This window comes from Stenella coeruleoalba, assembly GCF_951394435.1.
Source record: "Stenella coeruleoalba genome assembly, chromosome: 12".
NCBI lineage: Eukaryota > Metazoa > Chordata > Mammalia > Artiodactyla > Delphinidae > Stenella > Stenella coeruleoalba.
This window is the reverse complement of record NC_137158.1, coordinates 77,766,887-77,789,232: the sequence shown is the minus strand read 5'-3', so window position 1 is coordinate 77,789,232 and position 22,346 is coordinate 77,766,887. Positions and strand designations below refer to the sequence as shown.

The 22,346-nt window shown below is 38.4% G+C and overlaps 1 protein-coding gene across 2 annotated transcripts in view; it reads right to left on the bottom strand.

Annotated features, from left to right (window-relative positions):
* The window catches only part of OPRM1 (opioid receptor mu 1), a gene marked incomplete at its 3' end in the record, with an annotated part of 159,030 nt that overhangs the window by 93,379 nt on the left and 43,305 nt on the right, over nt 1–22,346 (bottom strand). The window contains exon 4 of one of the 2 annotated variants that reach the window (XM_079939066.1): nt 13,477–13,515. The exons of the other annotated variant lie outside the window; for it this stretch is intronic. Coding sequence (XP_079795192.1) covers nt 13,477–13,515 — 39 coding nt within the window. Of the gene's footprint in view, nt 1–13,476; nt 13,516–22,346 lie in introns of those variants that run through there. 2 annotated transcript variants of the gene reach the window in all.

Genomic DNA, 22,346 nt, shown 5'->3' with positions numbered 1-22,346 from the left:
TAGCAGTGGAACTCTCTCACACACTGCTCGAGGGAGAGTAAATTTGTGAAGTCACCTGAGAAAACCATTTGGTATTCATTTACCAAATAATTCCATCCCCAGGTACGTACCCAGGAGAAATGCATATATTGATATAGGTGCACCAGAAGATATGTATATACTAGTATTGTTTATGATAATCTCAGACTGGAAACAACCTGACTGTCCATCAATAAGTGAAGGGATGAATAAATTGTGGTATATTCACACAGAGTATGAAGTCCCTTGGATGTCATGCAAAGGGATTGGACTTTAATTGTTAGGTAATAGAACACCATTCAGAGGTGTTCAGCAGAGAACAGAGTTGTGAATGAAGAAGTTGCATCTGGTCATGCTATGCAGAGAAGATGTTTGCCATATTGGGATTTGGACACAGGTTTTTCTTTTCAAAATGTTCAGGTTTACAACTCTTTATTTTATTTTATTTTATTTTTAATTTTTGCGGTACGTGGGCCTCTCACCGTTGTGGCCTCTCCCGTTGCGGAGCACAGGCTCCGGACGCGCAGGCTCAGCGGCCATGGCCCACGGGCCCAGCTGCTCCACGGCATGTGGGATCTTCCCGGACCGGGGCACGAACCCGTGTCCCCTGCATCGGCAGGCGGACTCTCAACCACTGCGCCACCAGGGAAGCCCTACAACTCTTTTTTAATATATAATCTGGAGTGATCCAATGTTATTTCGAAATACTTTTTTCTTACCATAAAGTGTTTTCATGTCAAGATTGCTTCTACATTCAAAAGATCATACCTAACAAATTAAAGTGTGCTTTGAATTTCACCCTGTTGAACTTCTTGTTTCTTGTAAAGAATTTCATTGCTTAAGACATTGAATTCATTTCAAAAAATGGACTAGAAGTGAATGAAACTTTGTTTATTTTCAACTATGGACTTTACAGCAGAGGATTTTTTTTTCTCTTTATACAGTTTGGTCGGCAGTTCTAGCTGAAGGAGTCATGAAGTTAAGATTAGGGACACTTGAGTTCTAAAAATAGAAGTAATTCGTGAAGAGAGAAAGCCCACTTCTTTCACTCATTTCTAAGTGCTTATTCAGTATCAAAGTCATCTGTTAGTCTGATTCTTAGGCTCTTTACGTACATTGGAACATTTACCTGGAGAATATGCTTTTTAAACAGGCCAGTTATTATGTGTGAATGAGAAAGACAAGAGGAAATTCTAGATTTCTGTTATTATCAGGTTTTCTTTATTGGTCATATATATCATCACACATTACATGCAAAAAAATCACAATATAGACCAAAATGTATATATATTCCGTCACAAGAGTAATACAACGCAAAAGTTTATGTTTTTACACACAACTATCTTAAACTGTCAGATAGGAATAATGTAAAATTAATTTAGCGATATGCTCACTCTTTGATGTACGGGTCAACATTTTGATCTGCATATGAGACCGTTGTGATTTGACAGATCATTCTTTTGAAAGCTACAGCTGATCATCCTATCCTACTCGGAAATGTGCATTAAATGATAGCTTGGTCTTTACTGCAAGTGAAAATATTTGTTTTTCAACAGTGAAAAGGACATTCTGATGGGACTAACACACTAATTAAAACCAAAACATAAACAAAAAGCTAAAGAAAAACTACCAGACCATCAAAATGAAAAGAATGCTGTATATTTTTAAAACATTCTCTTGTGTGTGTTACCGTAACCAACAATATATTTATATGTCTCTATTTTCCTGGCAGGGGCACATAGGTGAAGTACAGATACCAGGCAATACTTTTGTCTTATTGTGATGAAGACAGATACGGGAGGAAGATCTGAAAAATCAATACAGGAAGCATGTTGTATTCATTGTTAAATTTATGGATTTCATGGTATGTTTCAAAAGATGTGGTTATGGGCTTCCCTGGGGCGCAGTGGTTGAGAGTCCGCCTGCCGATGCAGGGGACACGGGTTCGTGCCCCGGTCCAGGAAGATCCCACGTGCCGCAGAGCGGCTGGGCCCGTGAGCCATGGCCACTGGGCCTGTGGGTCCGGAGCCTGTGCTCCGCAACGGGAGAGGCCACAACAGTGAGAGGCCGGCGTATAGCAAAAAAAAAAAAAAAAAAAAAAAAAAAAAAAAGATGTGGTTATGATTTCATTACTTGGATACAAAAATCTGTAAAACATGAACTATTCTAGACTGTCTTTTTATGTTACTAGTTGGCATTTCTTCTACTTGCTCTTTAGATAATTAATTGCTGCAGGAAAGCTGAATCCATAGGCAGAACAGCAGATCTGTTTCTTTTCTTTTACTCCCAATACTTTCAAGGAAAATGATCAATTCTGCTCTTCTCTCAGACCCTGGATGGGAGCCACTTGAATGAGATCCATGCATTGAGTTGATTGCTTATGTTAGGTTTGACTTTAAGCTATAGAAACAGGAAGTAACAATTCTGCTACCATTTCTATTGCTGGGGAGAAAAGCAGTTTGTGGGCAAGGACTTGTTTAAAAGTATTTGAACTAAGTCAACTACAGAGAATCTCATTTAATGAAACATATTCCTTTATGATATTTTCCCCACAGAAACATTATGGTTACCTTTATAAACTAAATGTTTTTAGTTACCTGAATTTCAAATGTAATTGAAAACATACAGCACATCTTCTCTTTTCTAATGGAAATTACCTTTAGAAAGCAAAAATGTCTCAATAATGTTACAAAAAATTTAATAACAAGTGACAGAGCACCTAATATTGATTCAGACTTTTTTTAAACTTGTCTTTTTTCTCCATTTGATAGAGCAGATTTTTCAATTTCCTTTTTCTTTTAAAGCACCACTTGCAAAGTGGTTTCTTTTTTTCATTTAACAGAACAAAATGAAAACAAGAAACTTGTTATTTTAAGTTTCCAGAATTACGTCAGTAGATGAAAAGTTTCAGAAAATGTTTTATGAAGGGAAGGATGAGTTAGTGGAAACTGGCATTTCTTCTTTAATTCCCATTAAACTAATGGGAATTTATATGCCAATATAAATATATAGGTAAGTTTATATAAATATATATATTCCACTTATATGAGATATATATTCACATTTAATGGGACATATAATGGAAAATATATATGCCAATATTCCTAATTTGTTTCTCATTAAATTAATGGGAATTTATATTCTGATATTCATAGAGCAGAAATTTTTTATGGTGGGAGTATTAAATTATAAACAGCAGCATTGAATTTTATGGATTCAGAATTGATGACCATTCAAGCTTTTCATTGAAATTGATGGTTTGGGTGGAGACCATAGCATCATTTAAAGTTCAACTTAAGATTTAAATAGAGAATGTGTAGTTGAAAGCATTTTCTAATTTTCATTTTAAGTTTACAAGTAGTTTATTGAATCTAGACTTTCAAATGAGGAGCTACATTTTCGATAAATTTCATTTTATTAATTGCTTTCTATTTTGATTACAATTACCATATAATTTCCAAGGCTTCATTTTGCTATGGGGTGTGTATTGGTGTGTGTGTGCCAATGATAGCTATTTTAAAGGTTATACTGTAAAGTACCTGATTGATAACAGAAACTTCATCCAAACTAGCCATTTAAAAAATCACAGGGTTCTCTGATCCTCGAGAGGCTGCAGAGCTATTCCTAACAGTTAGGGAGTCACATGTTATCAGGCCATGAACTAAATAAGTATGTTTGAGAATATACGTAGAACTATCTTTCAAATGTATGTGGATATTCTTACAAGAAATAAAATACAATCTAAAAGTATGATTGATGTTTTAGTTTTTCCATTAGGCATTTTCTCAAACAGGGGCACTCAAATTCAAATAATATTTGTACGTGGACGTCTCCAATATTATATCATGTTGACATGGACTTCTTAGATTTCAAATACTTTAAAATACGGATACAGGCTGAAACTATGCTCTTTTAACATAACAGAGTCAAACTGACTTAGTTTATAGATCCAACCTAACATTAATTTCCTATCATTTACAAAGATATCTGTGTGCTACGCAAAAACAGAGCTAGAGGAAACACTTCCGGTTTTCCAATTTATGTCAGAGATAGCATGGCTGTTACAGGCATTCCCCTCTCTTCTCCCTCAGCTCTGCGGGAAGTATAAGGCAGCCTTTTTTTTTTTTTTTCTCATGGTGTCTTTAATTGCTCAGTGTTCACTTGTCTCTAAGTGAGAAACCAACCAGTTAGAAAGCAACTGGCAGAATTGCTTCAAAGATCTTCAGAATCAATAAGAAAACTAACCAAATTGATCTCCCAATTTCCTACTGAAATTGGTATGTGAAATGGTTATGATAAGATTTAGTGCCTTCTTGGAGAAGGAAGGATTTCATAATAAAAGTGAAAAAGGAATCATGTAATCAGGGTTTACTTCCCCCCCACCAACCCCCGCTAGTAAATGGATGGAGTTTATTAAAACAAACAAACAAACAAAATCATTGTTCAGTTTTTCATGTAAACCCAAGTTTTTCTTACTGTTGTTATTTTTCCCCAGTCCACGTAGAAGTTATGTGATTGGTTCACAGGTAGCAAGGGGATCCCGAGAACATCTGCCAGGTTCTACTATTTGCAATATTGAATTTGTAAACCCTGGAAATAATTTATTTCAACTTAATTTATGTAGATGCAGGAGCTTGTACGGAAAGTACCCAGCTGGTAGGAGGTCTACTGGTTTTTCCATTCCCTTGAGAAATACGGGCCATGAATTTCCATAAAGCAAATTAGTTAATACAGCAGTGATCGGTAGCGGCTTCCAGCTGAGTCAGAGTGCTAGGTGAGCCTGGGGGCAGATGGGAACAAATTGTCTCACAGCCAAAGAGAGTAACAGGAAGACATTTTTATTTTTCTGTTTCTGAATGGACCCCTGTGGAGGCCCCGGAGCAGGCGATAGGAATCACCTGCAGAGATGCAGAAGAGATTCAGAAGATGGGTTTCCTGTGCTAGATAGGATATTGGAGATTGAATTCTGACTAGTTCTAAAATCAAAATTATGTAGAGGAGGGGGCCATTGTTTGGTGAAATGGATGTAGGTGGCTCCTCTGTGATGTCAAGCCATCAGCAAAGGTAATCGCAATTTTCCACTTTATTCCTGTGATGCTGACCTCCTACACTGGTCATTGCATAGGGAAATCCATTCAGTAGAGAGAATAGAGGAGTATGTATCTGTGTGGTGACAAGCATTCCAGAGAGACCTGAACAGCAGCAGCAAAAACCCCCTAACCATCTAGCTAACCAGCCAACTAACAAAAAAGTCTCCAAGGGTCAACAAATGAGGAGCAGGCATTCTGAAACACCTAACTGATCATTTTATTCAAATTCACTTTATAAATGGGAACTCTTCTCTTTTGGAAGTCTCTGGTTGTCAGAAAGCTTAGACAACAATATGCACGTGGTCAGGACATCAGAGCATGATATCTTGACCACAGCAAGAGAAAAGTCACATGTACTACTCTGCCAGGAAAACTATAGAATGTGTTAAATTTATGAAGCTCAGTCATGTTGTCCAGTGTATGTGAGTATGCTCAGTTTCACCCAGACTCTTAGGAAAAGAGTTGTCTCCTTTATTCTCTCCTATCCCCTTCTTATATCTCCCTCAGCTTGGACTACTTCTCCTCTCATTTCCATTTGGTGTTTTGTAATCCTGTTGATTCATTGAAAAATTTCTAACATTAGTGGGTAATGCTAATTAAATAAGACATTTATGTATTTTAAGTAAAACAACAGAAAAATTTTTAAAGAGATTTGACAACAAATATGATAGCCTGTTCTCAAGATTTAGGTTCTTTTAAAAATCAAATTGCAAGGTAAGAAGAAGGAACTTGCACATAATGTTTAAAATCACCTTGTCCCAGGAGATTTTTTGCTGCTAAACATTCTTATTACAGGGCATGTGACAATACTAAGGTGAATTTTTCTCACTGTCTCCAAAAGGACCCCTGTGTTCCTTCTCTGAAACCATTAAAAAAATATGCATTTTCCTTTATAGACAATGTAAGTCTATAAAGACTTGCTAAGAATGGGATACTATTAGTTCGAACATAAGTAACAGGCACCCCCTTTTTTGATTGCACTGATCTAGACTTCATGCACATGACTGTGGGGTGAAAAGCAAAGCATATTTGATTCATGAGGTAGATTTGAGTGACAGCAAATCATGAGAAGTGCAACCATTGAGATGTACAGACAGAGGCAAATTTAGTTACTGTGAAAACTGCATCTCCTTTCATAAGATATATACTTGTAACTCATGTGTCAAGAACCATTCTTTCAAAGCCAAAACTGAAGAAGACATACTATCTGAAAAATATAAACATATTTATGCTTCCGTTGAAAAATTGGGAGCTGCTATGATTAACACTGGGAAATTTTTACACTAACATAGGGCTGTTTGTGTTATTGCCACAAGTGCAGAGGTTTTCCAGAAACACAGAGCTGTAAAGCTATCTAGTGTAGCTGTCTGCACTCAGATGTGGTTTCAGTAGGTCTTGCTTCTGGTCTGATAGATGCTATAGCAGCGGTCCCCAACTTTTTGGCACCAGGGACCGGTTTCGTGGAAGACAATTTTTCCACGGACCGGGGGTGGGGGGAAGGGATGGTTTCAGGATGATTCAAGTGCATTGCATTTATTGTGCACTTTATTTCTATTAATATTACATTGTAATATATAATGAAATAATTATACAACTCACCATAATGCAGAATCAGTGGGAGCCCCGAGCTTGTTTTCCTGCAACTAACGACAGTGGTCTTAAGTATAATCTGGATGCCGTGTTCTGTGACTATGAATCCTGAAGCATCTCACACCAGGGAAAATGCAGTGGTTAGGCCAAGACATTGATGAAGATTCATGCTTGTTCCCATCTCCTGCCTAACCCAAACAATATGGCTCTTGAAAACAGAATTATGTTGAGAATCTAGGCAAGAATTTTGTTGCTTCTATAATGGCAGTAAGAATTCCTAAAGGCACTCATTTCCTGTTGGTGGATAGCCTATGAAGAGGATAGTGTTTTTGATTATGACCAACTTCTGCAGTTGCACAGCCATAGCAGAGACATATGTGGTCAGTAAAGAAGCCAAGAAGCTGAGGCTACCATGTCCTATCCTAAGTCTGCTCTGGCTAGAACACTGCAGAGCTTGGAAAACCCCAAGGGATAATATCACCTCCTGCAGTATTCATGGCTGAAGCTGGAAAAGTCACCTGTGGGCCACCTCATCTTGGTAATTGCCAGTATACAGAGAAGAGGTCTGTATAAACTGATTACTTCTATTAAATGAGATGCAGCAGACATCTTATCATTTCCATGCATTTTGAATGAAACATTTAGTCCAAGCTTTATCAAGAGGATCTTATTTTCACTTTTGAACATATAAATATACTTTACTTACATAATAAAGGTCATATACATCAAACCCACAGCAAACCTCATTCTCAATGCTGAAAAACTGAAAGCATTTCCTCTAAGATCAGGAACAAAACAAGGATGTCCACTCTCACCACTATTATTCAACATAAATTTGGAAGTCCTAGCCATGGCAATCAGAGAAGAAAAAGAAATAAAAGGAATACAAATTGGAAAAGAAGAAGTAAAACTGTCACTGTTTGCAGATGACATGATACTATACATAGAGAATCCTAACGATGCCACCAGAAAACTACTAGAGCTAATCAATGAATTTGGTAAAGATGCAGGATACAAAATTAATGCACAGAAATCTCTTGCATTCCTATACACTAATGATGAAAAATCTGAAAGAGAAATTAAGGAAACACTCCCATTTACCATTGCAACAAAAAGAATAAAATACCTAGGAATAAACCTACCTAGGGAGACAAAAGACCTGTAAGCAGAAAACTATAAGACACTGATGACAGAAATTAAAGATGATACCAACAGATGGAGAGATATACCATGTTCTTGGATTGGAAGAATCAATATTGTGAAAATGACTATACTACCCAAAGCAATCTACAGATTCAATGCAACCCCTATCAAATTACCAATGCATTTTTTTACAGAACTAGAACAAAAAATCTTAAAATTTGTATGGAGACACAAAAGACCCTGAATAGCCAAAGCAGTCTTGAGGGAAAAAAACGGAGCTAGAGGAATTAGACTCCCTGACATCAGACTATACTACAAAGCTACAGTAATCAAGACAATATGGTACTGGCACAAAAACAGAAATATAGATCAATGGAACAGGATAGAAAGCCCAGAGATAAACACACCCATCTATGGTCAACTAATCTATGACAAACGAGGCAAGGATATAGGTTGGAGAAAAGACAGTCTCTTCAATAAGTGGTGCTGGGAAACTGGACAGCTACATGTAAAAGAATGAAATTAGAACACTCCCTAACACCATATACAAAAATAAACTCAAAATGGATTAGAGAACTAAATGTAAGACCGGACACTATAAAACTCTTAGAGGAAAACATAGGAAGAACATTCTTTGACATAAATCACAGCAAGATCTTTTTTGACCCACCTCCTAGAGTAATGGAAATAGAAACAAAAATAAACAAATGGAACCTAATGAACTTCAAAGGTTTTGCACAGCAAAGGACACCATAAACAAGACGAAAAGGCAACCCTCAAAATGGGAGAAAATATTTGCAAATGAATCAACAGACAAAGAATTAATCTCCAAAATATATAAACAGCTCATGCAGCTCAATATTAAAAAAACAAACAGTCCAATCAAAAAATGGGCAGAAGTCCTAAATAGATATTTCTCCAAAGAAGACATACAGATGGCCAAGAAGCACATGAAAAGCTGCTCAACACCACTAATTATTAGAGAAATGCAAATCAAAACTACAATGAGGTATCACCTCACACCAGTTAGAACAGGCATCATCAGAAAATCTACAAACAACAAATGCTGGAGAGGGTGTGGAGAAAAGGGAACCCTCTTGCACTGTTGGCGGGAATGAAAATGATACAGCCACTATGGAGAACAGTAGAGAGGTTCCTTCAAAAACTAAAAATAGAATTACTGTATGATCCAGCAATCCCACTACTGGGCATGTACCCAGAGAAAACCATAATTCAAAAAGATACATGCACCCCAATATTCACTGCAGCACTATTCACAATAGTCAGGTCATGGAAGCAACCTAAAAGCCCATTGACAGATGAATGGATAAAGAAGATGTGGTACATATATACAATGGAATATTACTCAGACATAAAAAAGAATGAAATTGGGTCATTTGTAGAGATGTGGATTGATCTAGAGACTGTCATACTGAGTGAAGTAAGTCAGAAAGGGAAAAACAAACATCGTATATTAACGCATATATGTGGAACCTAGAAAAATGGTACAGATGAACCGGCTTGCAGGGCAGAAATTGAGACACAGAGGTAGAGAACAAACGTATGGACACCAAGGGGGGAAAGCGGCTGTGGGTGGGGGTGGTGGTGGGATGAACTGGGCGATTGGGATTGACATGTGTACACTGATGTGTATAAAATTGATGACTAACAAGAACCTGCTGTATAAAAAAATGAATAAAATAAAATTCAAAAAAATATATACCTGACTTAAGTAAGGACTTTGAAAGATTTGGGGTCTTTGTAATAAATGTGGTCAGAGAGAATCTTTTCAGAGGTACTTTCTTTGTACCTTAGTTACATTTCTCTACTAGGTTTAGAATCTGTGCTTCTGAATTTCAACTTTTGCCTGTATCTTGAGACATAAAAGGCCCGCTGTGATAACGCTGAAAATAGAACTTTATTAGCATCTTTTTTGGGGGGTAATATTAAATAAGCTAAGTGTGCTTTTTCAATAATGATATTTGCAAGTGAATGGGTATCAGTTTTAGCAAAACATGTCATATTATCTAAGGAAATGAATATTCTCTTACCAACTCAAAGCTGTTTTTTCGATGACTTTATTTTAAAACTGCCAACTGGCTATTTCAATGTTGAGAGGTATTTCAAGTGGCCAAACTAAGAGTCTTGTTCTTCTGATGGCACAGTTGGGATGCTCTTCTATCACAGGAAATTCTGCTTGAGGTGCTTCCTGTTTTCTTAAAAGAGGTCCCTCTCAGGGTTTTGTGCCAAAGGTGGTTAGAGGTGATTCCCAATGAATTCACCAAGTTACTCTCTCTCTCTTTTTTTTTTTTTTTACATGGATAGTTTTCGTTTATAATTTTCATTCCACATAGGGAGCATTTGCTACATGGTAGGTCTAGATTTTTATATACATTACCTCACTTGATCCTGACCATAACCCCATAAGGGTGCTACCAAAGGCCTTACTTTTAAGAGAAGGCTGAAGGTAAAAGGGCTGAAATACGTTGCTCAAGGCCAGAAAGCCAAAAAATGCCACAATATGTTTTCAGACGTGGATCTTGATGACCTTGAAGCTCAACCTTTTAGCTTCGCCACTAAACTCTTTTATTTGACATCATCAGATTGTTAGGGTGGATCCAGAATATTACAGCAAAAGTTTAAAACAAACGTGTGATCAAATCCCCTTCCGAGGAGCCCCTCCCCTGAGTAGGGGTATTGGCAGTAAAGTCCTGGTGACTCACTTTTGCTCCAGCTGAGCCTCACCTCCCTCCAGGGAGAGAAGGATGCTGGAGCAAAATAACAGTGAAGGTAGAGACCAAAGAGGAAAGGCCACTATGTACTAGAGATGAGAAATTCCACAGCAAGAAATCAGGTAAAGAAGCAAAACTTCCATTTCGTATCTAGAGTCGACATTACTGAAATGCCCAATGAGGAAGAAATTCCATGCATAAGGAGAAGGGTGAAATAAAAGAATAAAAGAACAAAGAACAAATCAGAACATTACATTTTCTTAATCTTGATTTCATAAGAAGCTTTAGCTCATCCAACCGAGTCCGGGCTGTTACTTCTCTATTTGCCACGGAATTGTAATGTAGTTCTAGCAAATTTACGATAAAAAGGAGTAGTTATATGTACATGTATAACTGATTCACTTTGCTGTACACCTGAAACTAACACAAATTATAAATCAACTATACGCCAATAAAAATTTTTAAAAAAAAGAACAGGAGAAATGTTTCCATGAAAATAAAAAAATGATTTTGAATGAAAAATATAAAAAACACACTACTGTATTATTCATTTTAGAACGTCTTAACTAAGAGCTGGTCATTAGGCAGAAATAATGATCATTGAGAAACAGCCTTATGAGCAGAAAGCTGTACTATGTAATCCCTTGAGAAAACTCATGTTATTATGGCCCATTAAAAATAAGAACTTTCCTCCCCAATGACTTATATACAAATATTTCATTCTCCCTTATTGTGCTTCGTTTGAATCACCCCTTTTACTTGTGGAGGCTCTAGTAGTGTATATATGTATATAATGTATATAAACAAATGCATTTATTTGACTTTCTAAATCTTTTCACAGTCCTGGTTTTAATTATTTTGATCAGGAAATGTAAAAAAATTAAAAATAATGCATATCCATTCTGGGACATTATATTTGAGAAATGGTGATTGTTAGAGGCAAATATAAGACTTCATCAGAAGGAAACACTAAAACACTTATCCTTTGCTTTGTTTTTTTTTCTCATCCAACAGAGATGTGGGCTGGATCCGCATAACGACAACCTATAGGATCTGAGATAGTAAATTCATTTATTCCAATCCACGACAGCTGTCTTCCTGAAACATTGCCCTTGTGTATCTGGTGCATATTTGTGCCTTGTTAGATTGAAGAATGAATGCAGATTGTAAGGTTGAGACTACTGGCAGGTTGTAGATTCAGGAATATTCTTATAAGGGAAGCTGGCACCCTGTTTTCTACTGTGTCTTCAAAGGAAACTACAGTGTACTTGATTCATTTAATCAATGCAGACAAAAGTTCAAAGTGGAGAGCTTTAGGTCATGGGCCATCTAATTTGCTTGTCGATATAGATCAAATAAAATGGGTGATTGCCAAATCTCTAACTGTATTTCATGCCAAAGAAAACCAAAGAGACGAATTGTCTTAGAGAAACTACTTAGAAGACTGACATTTTACAAAGGAAACCTTGACATGTAGCAAAGATCAAAAAGACCAACATATTGGTGATGACATTATAGAAACATAATATTCAGGAAAATATTCTTGGGTCATTGTTAACATTTCATGACCAGGTAACTACAGAGGAGTGAAAAGTAGATCACCGATTTTTCTCCACGGTCATTTGAATCTTTCTATTTTGAGATTAAGCTGACTGGATCCATATTTTTTTTTTTTTTTTTTTTTTTTTTTTTGCGGTACGCGGGCCTCTCACTGTTGTGGCCTTTTCCCATTGCGGAGTACAGGCTCCGGATGCACAGGCTCAGCGGTCATGGCTCACGGGCCCAGCCGCTCCGCGGCATGTGGGATCCTCCCGGAGCGGGGCACGAACCCGCGTCCCCTGCATCGGCAGGCGGACTCTCAACCACTGCGCCACCAGGGAAGCCCCTGGATCCATATTTTTTTTAAAAAGTTTAAACTGTTCTGAAAATCAACAAATAACATCTGTCATTTTATCTTGCTGATTCAAAAGGCATAAGTATTCTGAGCAGAGTTTTAAAAAAAGAAAATACGATGTAAAGGGAGCATGTAGTAAGGAGAAATTATTGAGAAATAAAGAGTACATTTTAGTGCTTGACTTCCGCAGGGATAAAATGATGAGCTCATCGACCCACTATTACCTTTTCGAACACTTGGATGGGAGCAAAGAAACTGCACAGTTAAAACCGGGGAGAAAACCACTGAAAGCCTAAGAGTGGAAAATCTCCCATTATGACTCTCAGGAAGGACTCACAGTGCACAAGAACCAACCTTTCTGCAGCGGACACGTTACTGGGTTTCAGATTACCTTTCATGTTAATTTCTTCCCTTGCAATAATGGAGCTAGGTAAGAGATGTTATTTTTTTTTAAAAAAATACAAAACAAGACATGAAGGTGGAAGTTATGTCTTAACTGAAGATAATTTTAAGGTTAACATTAAAGGTCAAAATAGAGCAAAGTATTCTCTTACAGAAGACTGGAAAGTCTTGGAATTCCACATCAGTTGCTTTGATCAGAGGTAGCATTTACTTTACATGTTACTACAGTGAATTTAATAATTAATGGTTTTTCTTTGATGAGACTGTAAATGTTTGCTTGAAAACAATATTACATGCAGAAGGGCCATCTGCGATGGTAACCTCAATGCACATACCACAGCACGTTTCGGTCCCTTTGGGCATCTTCCTTGTGATTATGTACACAAGCAAACTCAGTGTGGTTTGGTTCTTTCCTTCCTAGTGCTTGATTTAGTTTGGTTGTCCCTCTCATGTGCAGAATGGAGTGGCCAGCGAGGAAAGAGTTTTGATGACTCAGAGCAGGCACTTTCCTAGGAAACCAGAGCTTTCCAACATTCTTGCAGTGACCTGCTTCCACATAGATGGTGGCTTCTAAGCTCAGTGAGGGTCTGAATGGCATGAGACCCAGTTAGGGTAGTGGAGCGGTTTCTGCTTCCAGATTTTGTAGCTGAAAGTCGAGAAAGAGCAAAGACAGTGAATGTTTCAGGTAGGGTTGCAGTGCATATTTACTGGGCATCTTCTATGTGGCAGAATTATATTGAGAACCTTCATGTATACTTTCACCTGCAACTTTCAGAGTTTTTCCTAAATATCAAGACGTTATTTAATCTCCTGGGTCATTATGAATATGCTATTGCATTTGTACACACAAATGAATAGGAATTATACACTAGTCATGAAAGAGATGTTATTGATGGGTTCTTGAAAAAATATATTTTAACCCAAACTCTGTTTCCCTCTGTCCTTGACTCTCTTCCCTCCTTGTCTTCAAATTGTTCATGATTTGACCAAACTTTCAAAAGAAAAGCAACATCTCTTTTTGTAGTGCTGTTTACATTCTTTATTTCTAGGTAAAGAAATTTTATATTTCACCCAATTCTCCAAATCAGTGGATTCTTTTTTCTGAAGCAACTGATTTGAAGTTCAGAGATTTCCCCATCCCCACCTCCACTGTAAAGCTAGCGTATCTGTTGAGCAAAAATGGGACATTTGTTCCCACACAAAATTACGGCTTGATATTTTCAAATAAGGGAGGAGGATTATGAACATGAAACAAGTTTTATAATTAACAGATAATTGCTGTGTCCTGGTTTTTAACATTTTTGTTGAGAAGAAAGGAGGTGTTTGTATAGTAAGTGTAAAGGGATGAGAATTGTTTTGCTTTAACTTTATTTTGGTAACTTTCAAACTTCAGGAAAAGTGTAAGAATTAGAACGGTACAAAGAACACATGTGTACCCTTTACCCAGATTCACCTACTGTTAAGATTGTACCCCTTTCACTATACCATTTGCTTTCTCTTCTTTTTTTCTCCTTCCAAACAGACACAAAGACACACACACACACACATTATCTTATTGAACCATTTGATGCTAAACTGATCCCTCAATATTTCAATATACATTTCCTAAGAATAAGGAATAGAGCGATCACTATGTGATCGCTGTGGAAGAGGCAGTATGAGCCCTGGATGCCCCTGCTCATCCTTGCTGATTGTGCCAAACTGTAAGGCTAACCAGTGTCTGACCCTGAACAGTTCCTACGATGGTAACTTAGACGATTAAGTAGGTCAAGGTGACCATAGCATTGATCACTGTGGACTGCTTACTCCTGGGAGGTTGGTTTATTGCTTGCTGCCAAAGGGACTGAGATTTTAGCTATGGGTTCCTTGACTGTGACTCAACCCATTGTGTGTGCAGCCACCATCTGGTCCCATCGCATCACCCCGTGGGACTTGGGAGCAGGGAGAACCTACCAAGCTAAAGCTTCTACAGCTCACTGTGCCCCTAGGTATTTTTATCTACTTTGGGCCCCTATGGACTTGTGGCAAGACAACCTGTTTGCTTGCTCAGTCAACTCCTTTGGAGTCTCGTTACTTCTTGTCATCTTCTAAGAGGATGAGATTCTTCCCAAACTGTACAACACACAGTGTGTCAAGATGGATGATGACTTTTTGAAAGAGAAAAGACAAGGGCTCATGGATGAGATCTGAGGAGGTGAAGAAACTCCTTGGGAGCTAGTGGCAAATGTTCTGGCCCATGTGGTGCAGAGACAGGGAGCGAATGGTCCACCCTGTCCTACCTGTTGTTAAACATGAGTTGAGTTGATGGATGGAGGCTGAGCAGTGAGGGGAAAAATCTAAGCAGCTTCCCAAGTGGTGTCATGGTTGCTGCTTGCTCTCCTGTGGACTAGGGGACCAGGAGAGCACCCCAGGCCCCGCCATGGAGGAAAGCACAAATGCATTCAGTCTTAAGTCACAACCGGGAACATCCAGAGGTCGATATGTCCCTACAGTGAACACCAACTTATAGACCCTTAGTGAGAGGGAAAGAAGCCAGCCCAGGGGCATTTCAATCAACAGACGGAGCAACTGTTAGACCCAGAGCTGACGGAGGAGTGAGGAAGGTTATGCTCTTAGAGGGTGAATGGAGCACCTCGGCTGTCAAAATCTTGGGTGGGCTATGACTCGAAAGTGGCTTCCAGAGGCAATAAAGGAAATACTCTTTGCGCTATGACTCCCCATTACCAGAAACATAGCTCAGCACTTCATTTCACTGTCCAGCCATTGGAGACAATGTGTGCCTTGTCTATGTACACGTTTAGTTGTCTGCAGGTTCGTCAGATAATCTGTCAAATTTGCCTGAGGACCTAAGCATGCGGCACTGGAGGCACCGCAAGAGCAGCCCAGCCCTGGAGCTTTCTGAACCACAGATTTCTGTAAGAGGAGGCAGTCTCCATGAGGGGCATCCCTAGGAGCCTTCCTGGCACCATTCCCCACTTCAGCTGCGGCAGGAATATCTTAGGCTTTGGTGTTGCTGGGAGGGGGAAATGATGAATGCTCTCTCTGTCTCCAGATTCCATCCCCGCAGACTGGCAAAGCAATCACGTGGTCCACTGGACACGAAACAGCTCTGATTGCCGAACTGACCTACTGCGGGGTTTATCACCCCGGTCTGTGTGCTGTGAGGTCAGAGGAACTCATGTGGGGTTGGCTGGTCTTGCGCTATGCCTAATGCAGCTCCTAAATGTGAAGACCTTGTACGTGTACAAACACACACAGATAGAGGCAATCTTGTTTCATTTAAGCTCATACCAGTTCATAAGCTTCTCCTGATACCTGAGTGCCCTGGGGTCATGCCATGTGTGGCTATCGAGGCCACAACTATTTGGTGACCCTGCTCCTATGGGTTCTCCAGATCAATGTAATTGTGATCCGAATCACGTTCAGCAACAAATCTAGAATTGGAATAACCTGCCCCCTTCAGCTATATGTTTGTTACATGGGAGAGAGAGTGCTACAGGCTATCTCTCTACTAGGCGTGGGGACGGGAGGCTTAGTGCCTCTTTGACACCCTGCAATTATTAGCAATGACACCACTCCTTGGATCACATTCCTTTCGATAGGCCCTCAGATAAAGAAGACTGTGCTACCCAAAGGATACATGAATCCCTGTGTCATACAGTAGCGTGAGTATTGTTCCCTGGCATCAGAGTCCACTTTCCAGAGATAGGCCAGGCACTCACCCTTGACTTTAGCTACCGTAGCCAATGAGGTGGAATAGGCCATAGGAAATCAACAGCCCAGGCTAAACTCCCTGACTGTAACTGAGTCACTGATTGGCCTTTGACTACATTCTGATAAGTATGGTTGCCAACCACGCCTGTTGTGTTGGCGTCCATGCTATCAATAACAATATCGTGGTGCAATCCATGCACATCGTGAGAAAGAAGCTACATGAGTATCTGCAGTAAGACCTGTTAGCCCTCTCTGGGACTTAATGAATTCAGTCTGTGGTCTGGGAGTACATGGCTGAGGTCAAAAGTACAGGTTGACCTGATCCTGTTGACAGGGATCCTATGGACAATAACCCTAATCACGTATTTATTGAGATAAATGAGACAGATTTGGTCCTAGCCTCTATCAGTATGTCTAATCCAAATTGCTGATGGGGTGGCATAATCCTAGGAAAATTGAATTGAGCCAAGAATAAGTGGAGCTGACAGGTGCATTACCGTGGGAGGCAGCTCCTCAGGCATCCCTGTACATTCTTGCTGACTGAGCTGAGCTGCAAGGCCTTACTGTCTTCTGACTCCAAGTACTTTCTATAGCACAGAGTCAAGGAAGACCCTTTACTGCCAAATCACATAAGGACCACAGTAGGACCAATGTGCGATTCCTTGCTCTTACGGGAGGAAGATTGCTTTGTTCACTGCTTGCTACAAAAGGTGGTGAAGCGCTAGCTCTGGGCTTGTCAGGTGTGGTGCGATCAACTGTGTGCATAGTGGCAATCAGGGTCTATTGTGTCACTCCATGGGACATGGGGGCAAGGGAACCAGCACTCCTGTGTTGACGCTCCTACTGTTTGCTGTGCTGTAATAAACTGTTTTCTCTGAACCACTGGGTCACATTGTCTATTTTTGGCACCCAGAGAGTCATAACAAGCTGAACTGTTTAGTGGCCGAGATAACTCTTTTGGAAACTTGCTACTCCCTGCCATTTTCTAAGACTGGGCTTCTTTCCTGACAGTACCACAGTACCGTTAGAGATTCAGTAAATTTAACATTTGACATAGATAAAATATTTTCATCTACCATCAACTTTCCAGTTTTTTCAAGAGCTTCTTAAACTGTTATTTTTTCCAGAAAGCCAACTAGTAAATCCACTTGGGCTATTTTTTAACCTATTTTGAAAAATAAAGTTTTGAAAAGCTTTAAGGTTCAAACTGAAGCTTCTTTAAAGCACTTTTAATCTCTATCCATACAATGATTGACATGTGCTTCCTATCCCTGGAAGGAGTTTAAAAGATTGCCTTTTCCAATTTCATTAATCTATGGGAGGAAATAGAGGTCTTGAGAGGGGAAGTGACAGGCCCAAGAGTATCCGTTGAGAAAAGCCCATTTAATATTTTTATTTTTGCTCTTTGCAGCACTCTCTTCCACTTCTATTTTCTCTGTCCTATTTGTGATGCCATCCAAAGTTACAGTTGAAGCCAGTACCAGACTTGGGTCCCTCTGAAGCTGATTAGTGTTTCAGCCAGTAATAGACTTCAAATTCCCATTCATTACAGAAGCCATAATAACAGAGCCACACAAAAAAAACTTTGGGAGTGGATGACTCATAGGTAAAGGTCTCCATATACCTAAATAATGGAGAACTCATCCCTTCTTCCAAGTTCCATTGCCGGAATCAAACATATTGGGATCTAGAGTATAACAAGGGGTCACACTTCAGTGAAGGAGAATTCAAGGAGAGGTGGAATAATCTGCTAGTTCAAAGGATCCAGACTCAATATGCCATATGCTTCCTTCTGCTTTTAATATGAATTTTTTGTTCAATATAATAAGTTCTTTCACAAAAGGAAGCTTTGGTGGTTACTTTTGTTGTTTACTACGAGAAGCTAGCCCCCAGACTCTGAATAGGGGTAATTAATCAAGCCCAGAAATGAGCCCTAATTCACTGGCCGTCGACAGAAGCTGGGAAAGTCCTGCTTATGAAGAGATCCCCTTGGCAGTCATTAGCATGGGATGCCAAGTCCACACAGCTGGTTATCAGCAGCCTGGCACCAGAACCCAGGTGGCTTGGCTTCTATCTTGCATTCTTTCACAAGAAAGATTGTAATTAGTTAGCCTTTGGCACGCTCCTCACAGTTGACAATTGATCACTTTTAAAAGATTTCCTCCTTTAGGATTGTAACCAGAAAGTGACAGGCTTCAAAACACAGCCAAACAAAAGTGAAAACCCAAACAAAACACAGTCTGTTCTATTCTCAGAGATATGAAGTTTCAATATCTTGTTTGTATTTAGGCCATATATTTTGAATGAGTGAGAATAAGAGATTGATAATCAATTTTAGAACCCTGGTTAATGCCTGAAATTATGGGACATTGCCATTTATTCTAGTAAAGCATTGGATTTGGAACAGATTTGTCCATAACTGGGACTAATGATCTACAGTGGGCTTTTTGAAATGCTTAGTGGAAACCATTCTGTGAGATGTTACAACGTGTCTCTTGAAAAACTGAGACGGTGCTCAGATAAATTTGAGAACTTTAGCTTAAAGGACTAGATGCAAGTATACATACAGGACTAAATGCAGCACACACACACACACACACACACACACACACACACACACACGAATACCAATAGGGCTTTTCAAAGCCTTTAAAATGCTAATCCAAGTATCAGTCCCCATGACCAAAATAAGATATGCAACGTTTCTGAACATTTGTCTAAAAGCTATTTTTTAACGGACCACATATTAGCACTTTCTATAGGAACTCAGTGGAACTTGTAAAAAACTAAAAAAACTTATGAAAGAGTCACTTGTTCTGATTCCCTAAACATCAAATCTTAACACTTGAGTTCTTGTAACATCCCCTTTTATGTAGGCAAAATGCTGATGTTTGGACATTCAAAACTTCCAGTGACAAGGGAATCCTAGTGTCTCAAAGCTTAGAAAAGCCTTTCTTTGGTTGTATTGCAACCCCTTTCCCTGTAGCTTCCACCTGTTGGCTTTAATTATTGGAGTCGTATTGGTAAGTCCAATTCCCTGCTCACATCCCTTTAAGTATATGAAGACAACTATCTTGTGCCGTTTGAGCCTTCTATTTCCCAGGTAACCATGGGCACTTATTTCAACCATTTGTCATATTAAGGAATTTTAACTCCTTTTGCCTTCTTGGTTGTTCATCTCTGAACACAATCTATTTTGCTTATTTCATTCCTGAAGTGTGTTGTCTATTAGAGTGAGGCGAATATTTCTTTGGTTCTAGAAACCAAAATTCTATTGATGTGATTATCTATAATTGCAAGAGTTGATATGGCCTATATCATATTGTTGGTTCATGAAATAAAATCTTTATGACTTTTTGCACATCTGTTATCACTCACATTCTATCTTTCTATAATTGGATTTTTGGACTAAAGTTTTTCTTCTAGTAACTACTATAGTTTTAGTTTTTTCTCTCTCTTCTAGTATGTTTGACTCCTTACCCGATCATAGGTTATTGAGCATTTCTCCATTGATTGGGACCCTTCAGGTGGGAATCAAAGCTGTACCATTACATTCAGATCATAATTCAATATAGGATAGAAGTGTAGAAATTAACAAGTGTTTGTCAAATCTCTTGTCAAAAACACTATTGATACTGGGGTACCTGATTTCTCTGTCCCCTAAGAAAATAAAATTTGTCTTGTAACTAATTCTTGAGAACTTATCTCACCTCCTAGAGGTTACTGCTTCCTTTCTAAGTGCTCTCAAAATACACTTTAATAATCTGATCTAGGTTCTTAAAACAATTAGCACAAAGCTACGTGGTCTTTGTAGTTTTCATAACTCCTTTGCCTTTGAAGTTATGATTTGTGTTTCATTAATTGTGTTTCATTTACAAGTTCTCTTAGTGTTTTAAGATCTCCAAGAGATTCGAGCTCATTTCTGAATGTTCTCTAACAATATCTTCACCTTTACTGGTCTTCAATTCTTTCTTAATAATGTTTCAGGCTGAAGATCGTTTCTCTGAAAGAGAAGCTTGAAATAAAATCAGCGTTGAAGAATTTTGCTTTCTCTTGTCTTCCATTAATACTGAGTCTTATTCTTTGCAACTGGTTAGCAGTGCAGACTAAAGCTTTGTTTGAGAAATCAGTGTGATATTTCAGAGGAGATCTAGTCCAAAGTCAGAATACCTGGGGTCTAGTTCCAACTCTCAGGTGGTGCTTTAAGGACATGACTAATTTGGACCTTGATGTTTCTTCATCTATTAAACATCATTGGTCAGCTTAGATCAGTGGTTCTCAACTGATATTTACGCTAATGGTTTTCAACTGATTGTTTTCCTTGGGGGGGCAATGTCTGGAGACATTTTGGCTGTCACAACTGGGGATGGGTGGGTGATACTGGCGTCTAGTGGGTAGAAGACAGGGATGCTACTAAACATCCTGCAATGTGCATCCCCTCACAACAGAGAGTTGTCTGGCCCAAAATGTCACTAGAGCCAAGGTTGAGAAATGTTGGGATAGACCAACTTTACGATCCCTTTTAGCAGCATTAGTTCATTCCTTTAAACTTTTCATTACAAGAGCTATAATTCAACTTCTTGGGGGAAAGAGAATAGAGGAGGTGAAAACAGTAAAACCTCACTAAGTGGCTTACACTAGTATTACTAGCCAGTTTCCTGGCACTGTGCTATGTATTTTACATGGCTAATTATGCATCACATTCACATCAAAATAACTGTTAGACACTATAGTTACGACCATTCTTACATATAAGGACATTGAAATATAGACAGTTTCAGGAAATTCCACAGGGAAATTCAGCTGGTCAATGGTAGGATCTGGCCAAATAAATGAGCCATCTAAATTTTTAAGATTTTATATTATATTTATATTATATTATATTTAAGATTTTATATTATATTTGCTATTCTTATTTAATTATAAAGTTTCCCTTTATCTGCTGGTATTTTAAATTAAATTTACACATAGTAGAGTTTACATAAAATATAATTATCTATCTTTTTCTTTAGTCACAATTTTTAAAAACTCTATTTGGAAACTAGGTATTTGAAAAGACTCTCACAATTATATATTTTATATTTGGAAAAAAGCATACAATAAAAAAATACATTTCTGGCCTACAATTTCCCCATTTATAACATCAGGAGGTTTGGATTAGATGATCTATATACTTTTTCAGTTCCAATATTCTAAGAACTGTGAATATTTTTCATCTTCTTGATAAATCCAATCGCATTATTGGGATTTAGATGTTGATATTTACTTACAGTGTAGCCATTTGAAAGGTTATTTGTTCCACCGAATTTCTGAAACAACCAGAAAAATCTTCAGTTGTTAAAGGGCATATTAGCCATTCTGCAAGCCTCTATCTGCAGCGTTTTAAGGTTCTAGGAGTGGCATGTATCTCGTCTGTTTCCAAAGAGCATCTCGAAGACAGCACTTTTTAAAAGTTGATGTTTTGAATTTGAATGAGCTCACATGTAACTATATTTGAGGATTTCTGAGTATAAGAACATGTTAGCTGACATGACAGAGAAAAAGAAAGAACAACAAGAGTGAGATATTTTTGCTAAGTTGTTAAATTATGGGATGGATTAAATTGGTGATTGCATTGTGAAACGTAGAATGGCCATACTCTAGTTCACATCCACTATTCACTGAATTTTCTCATTGTTAAGTTTATTGTTAGTAATTTGACTTTTCTTAAGATATTCTTATTTATTAATGTCAATTTCCATAGACTTTACTTTTTTGCTTTCA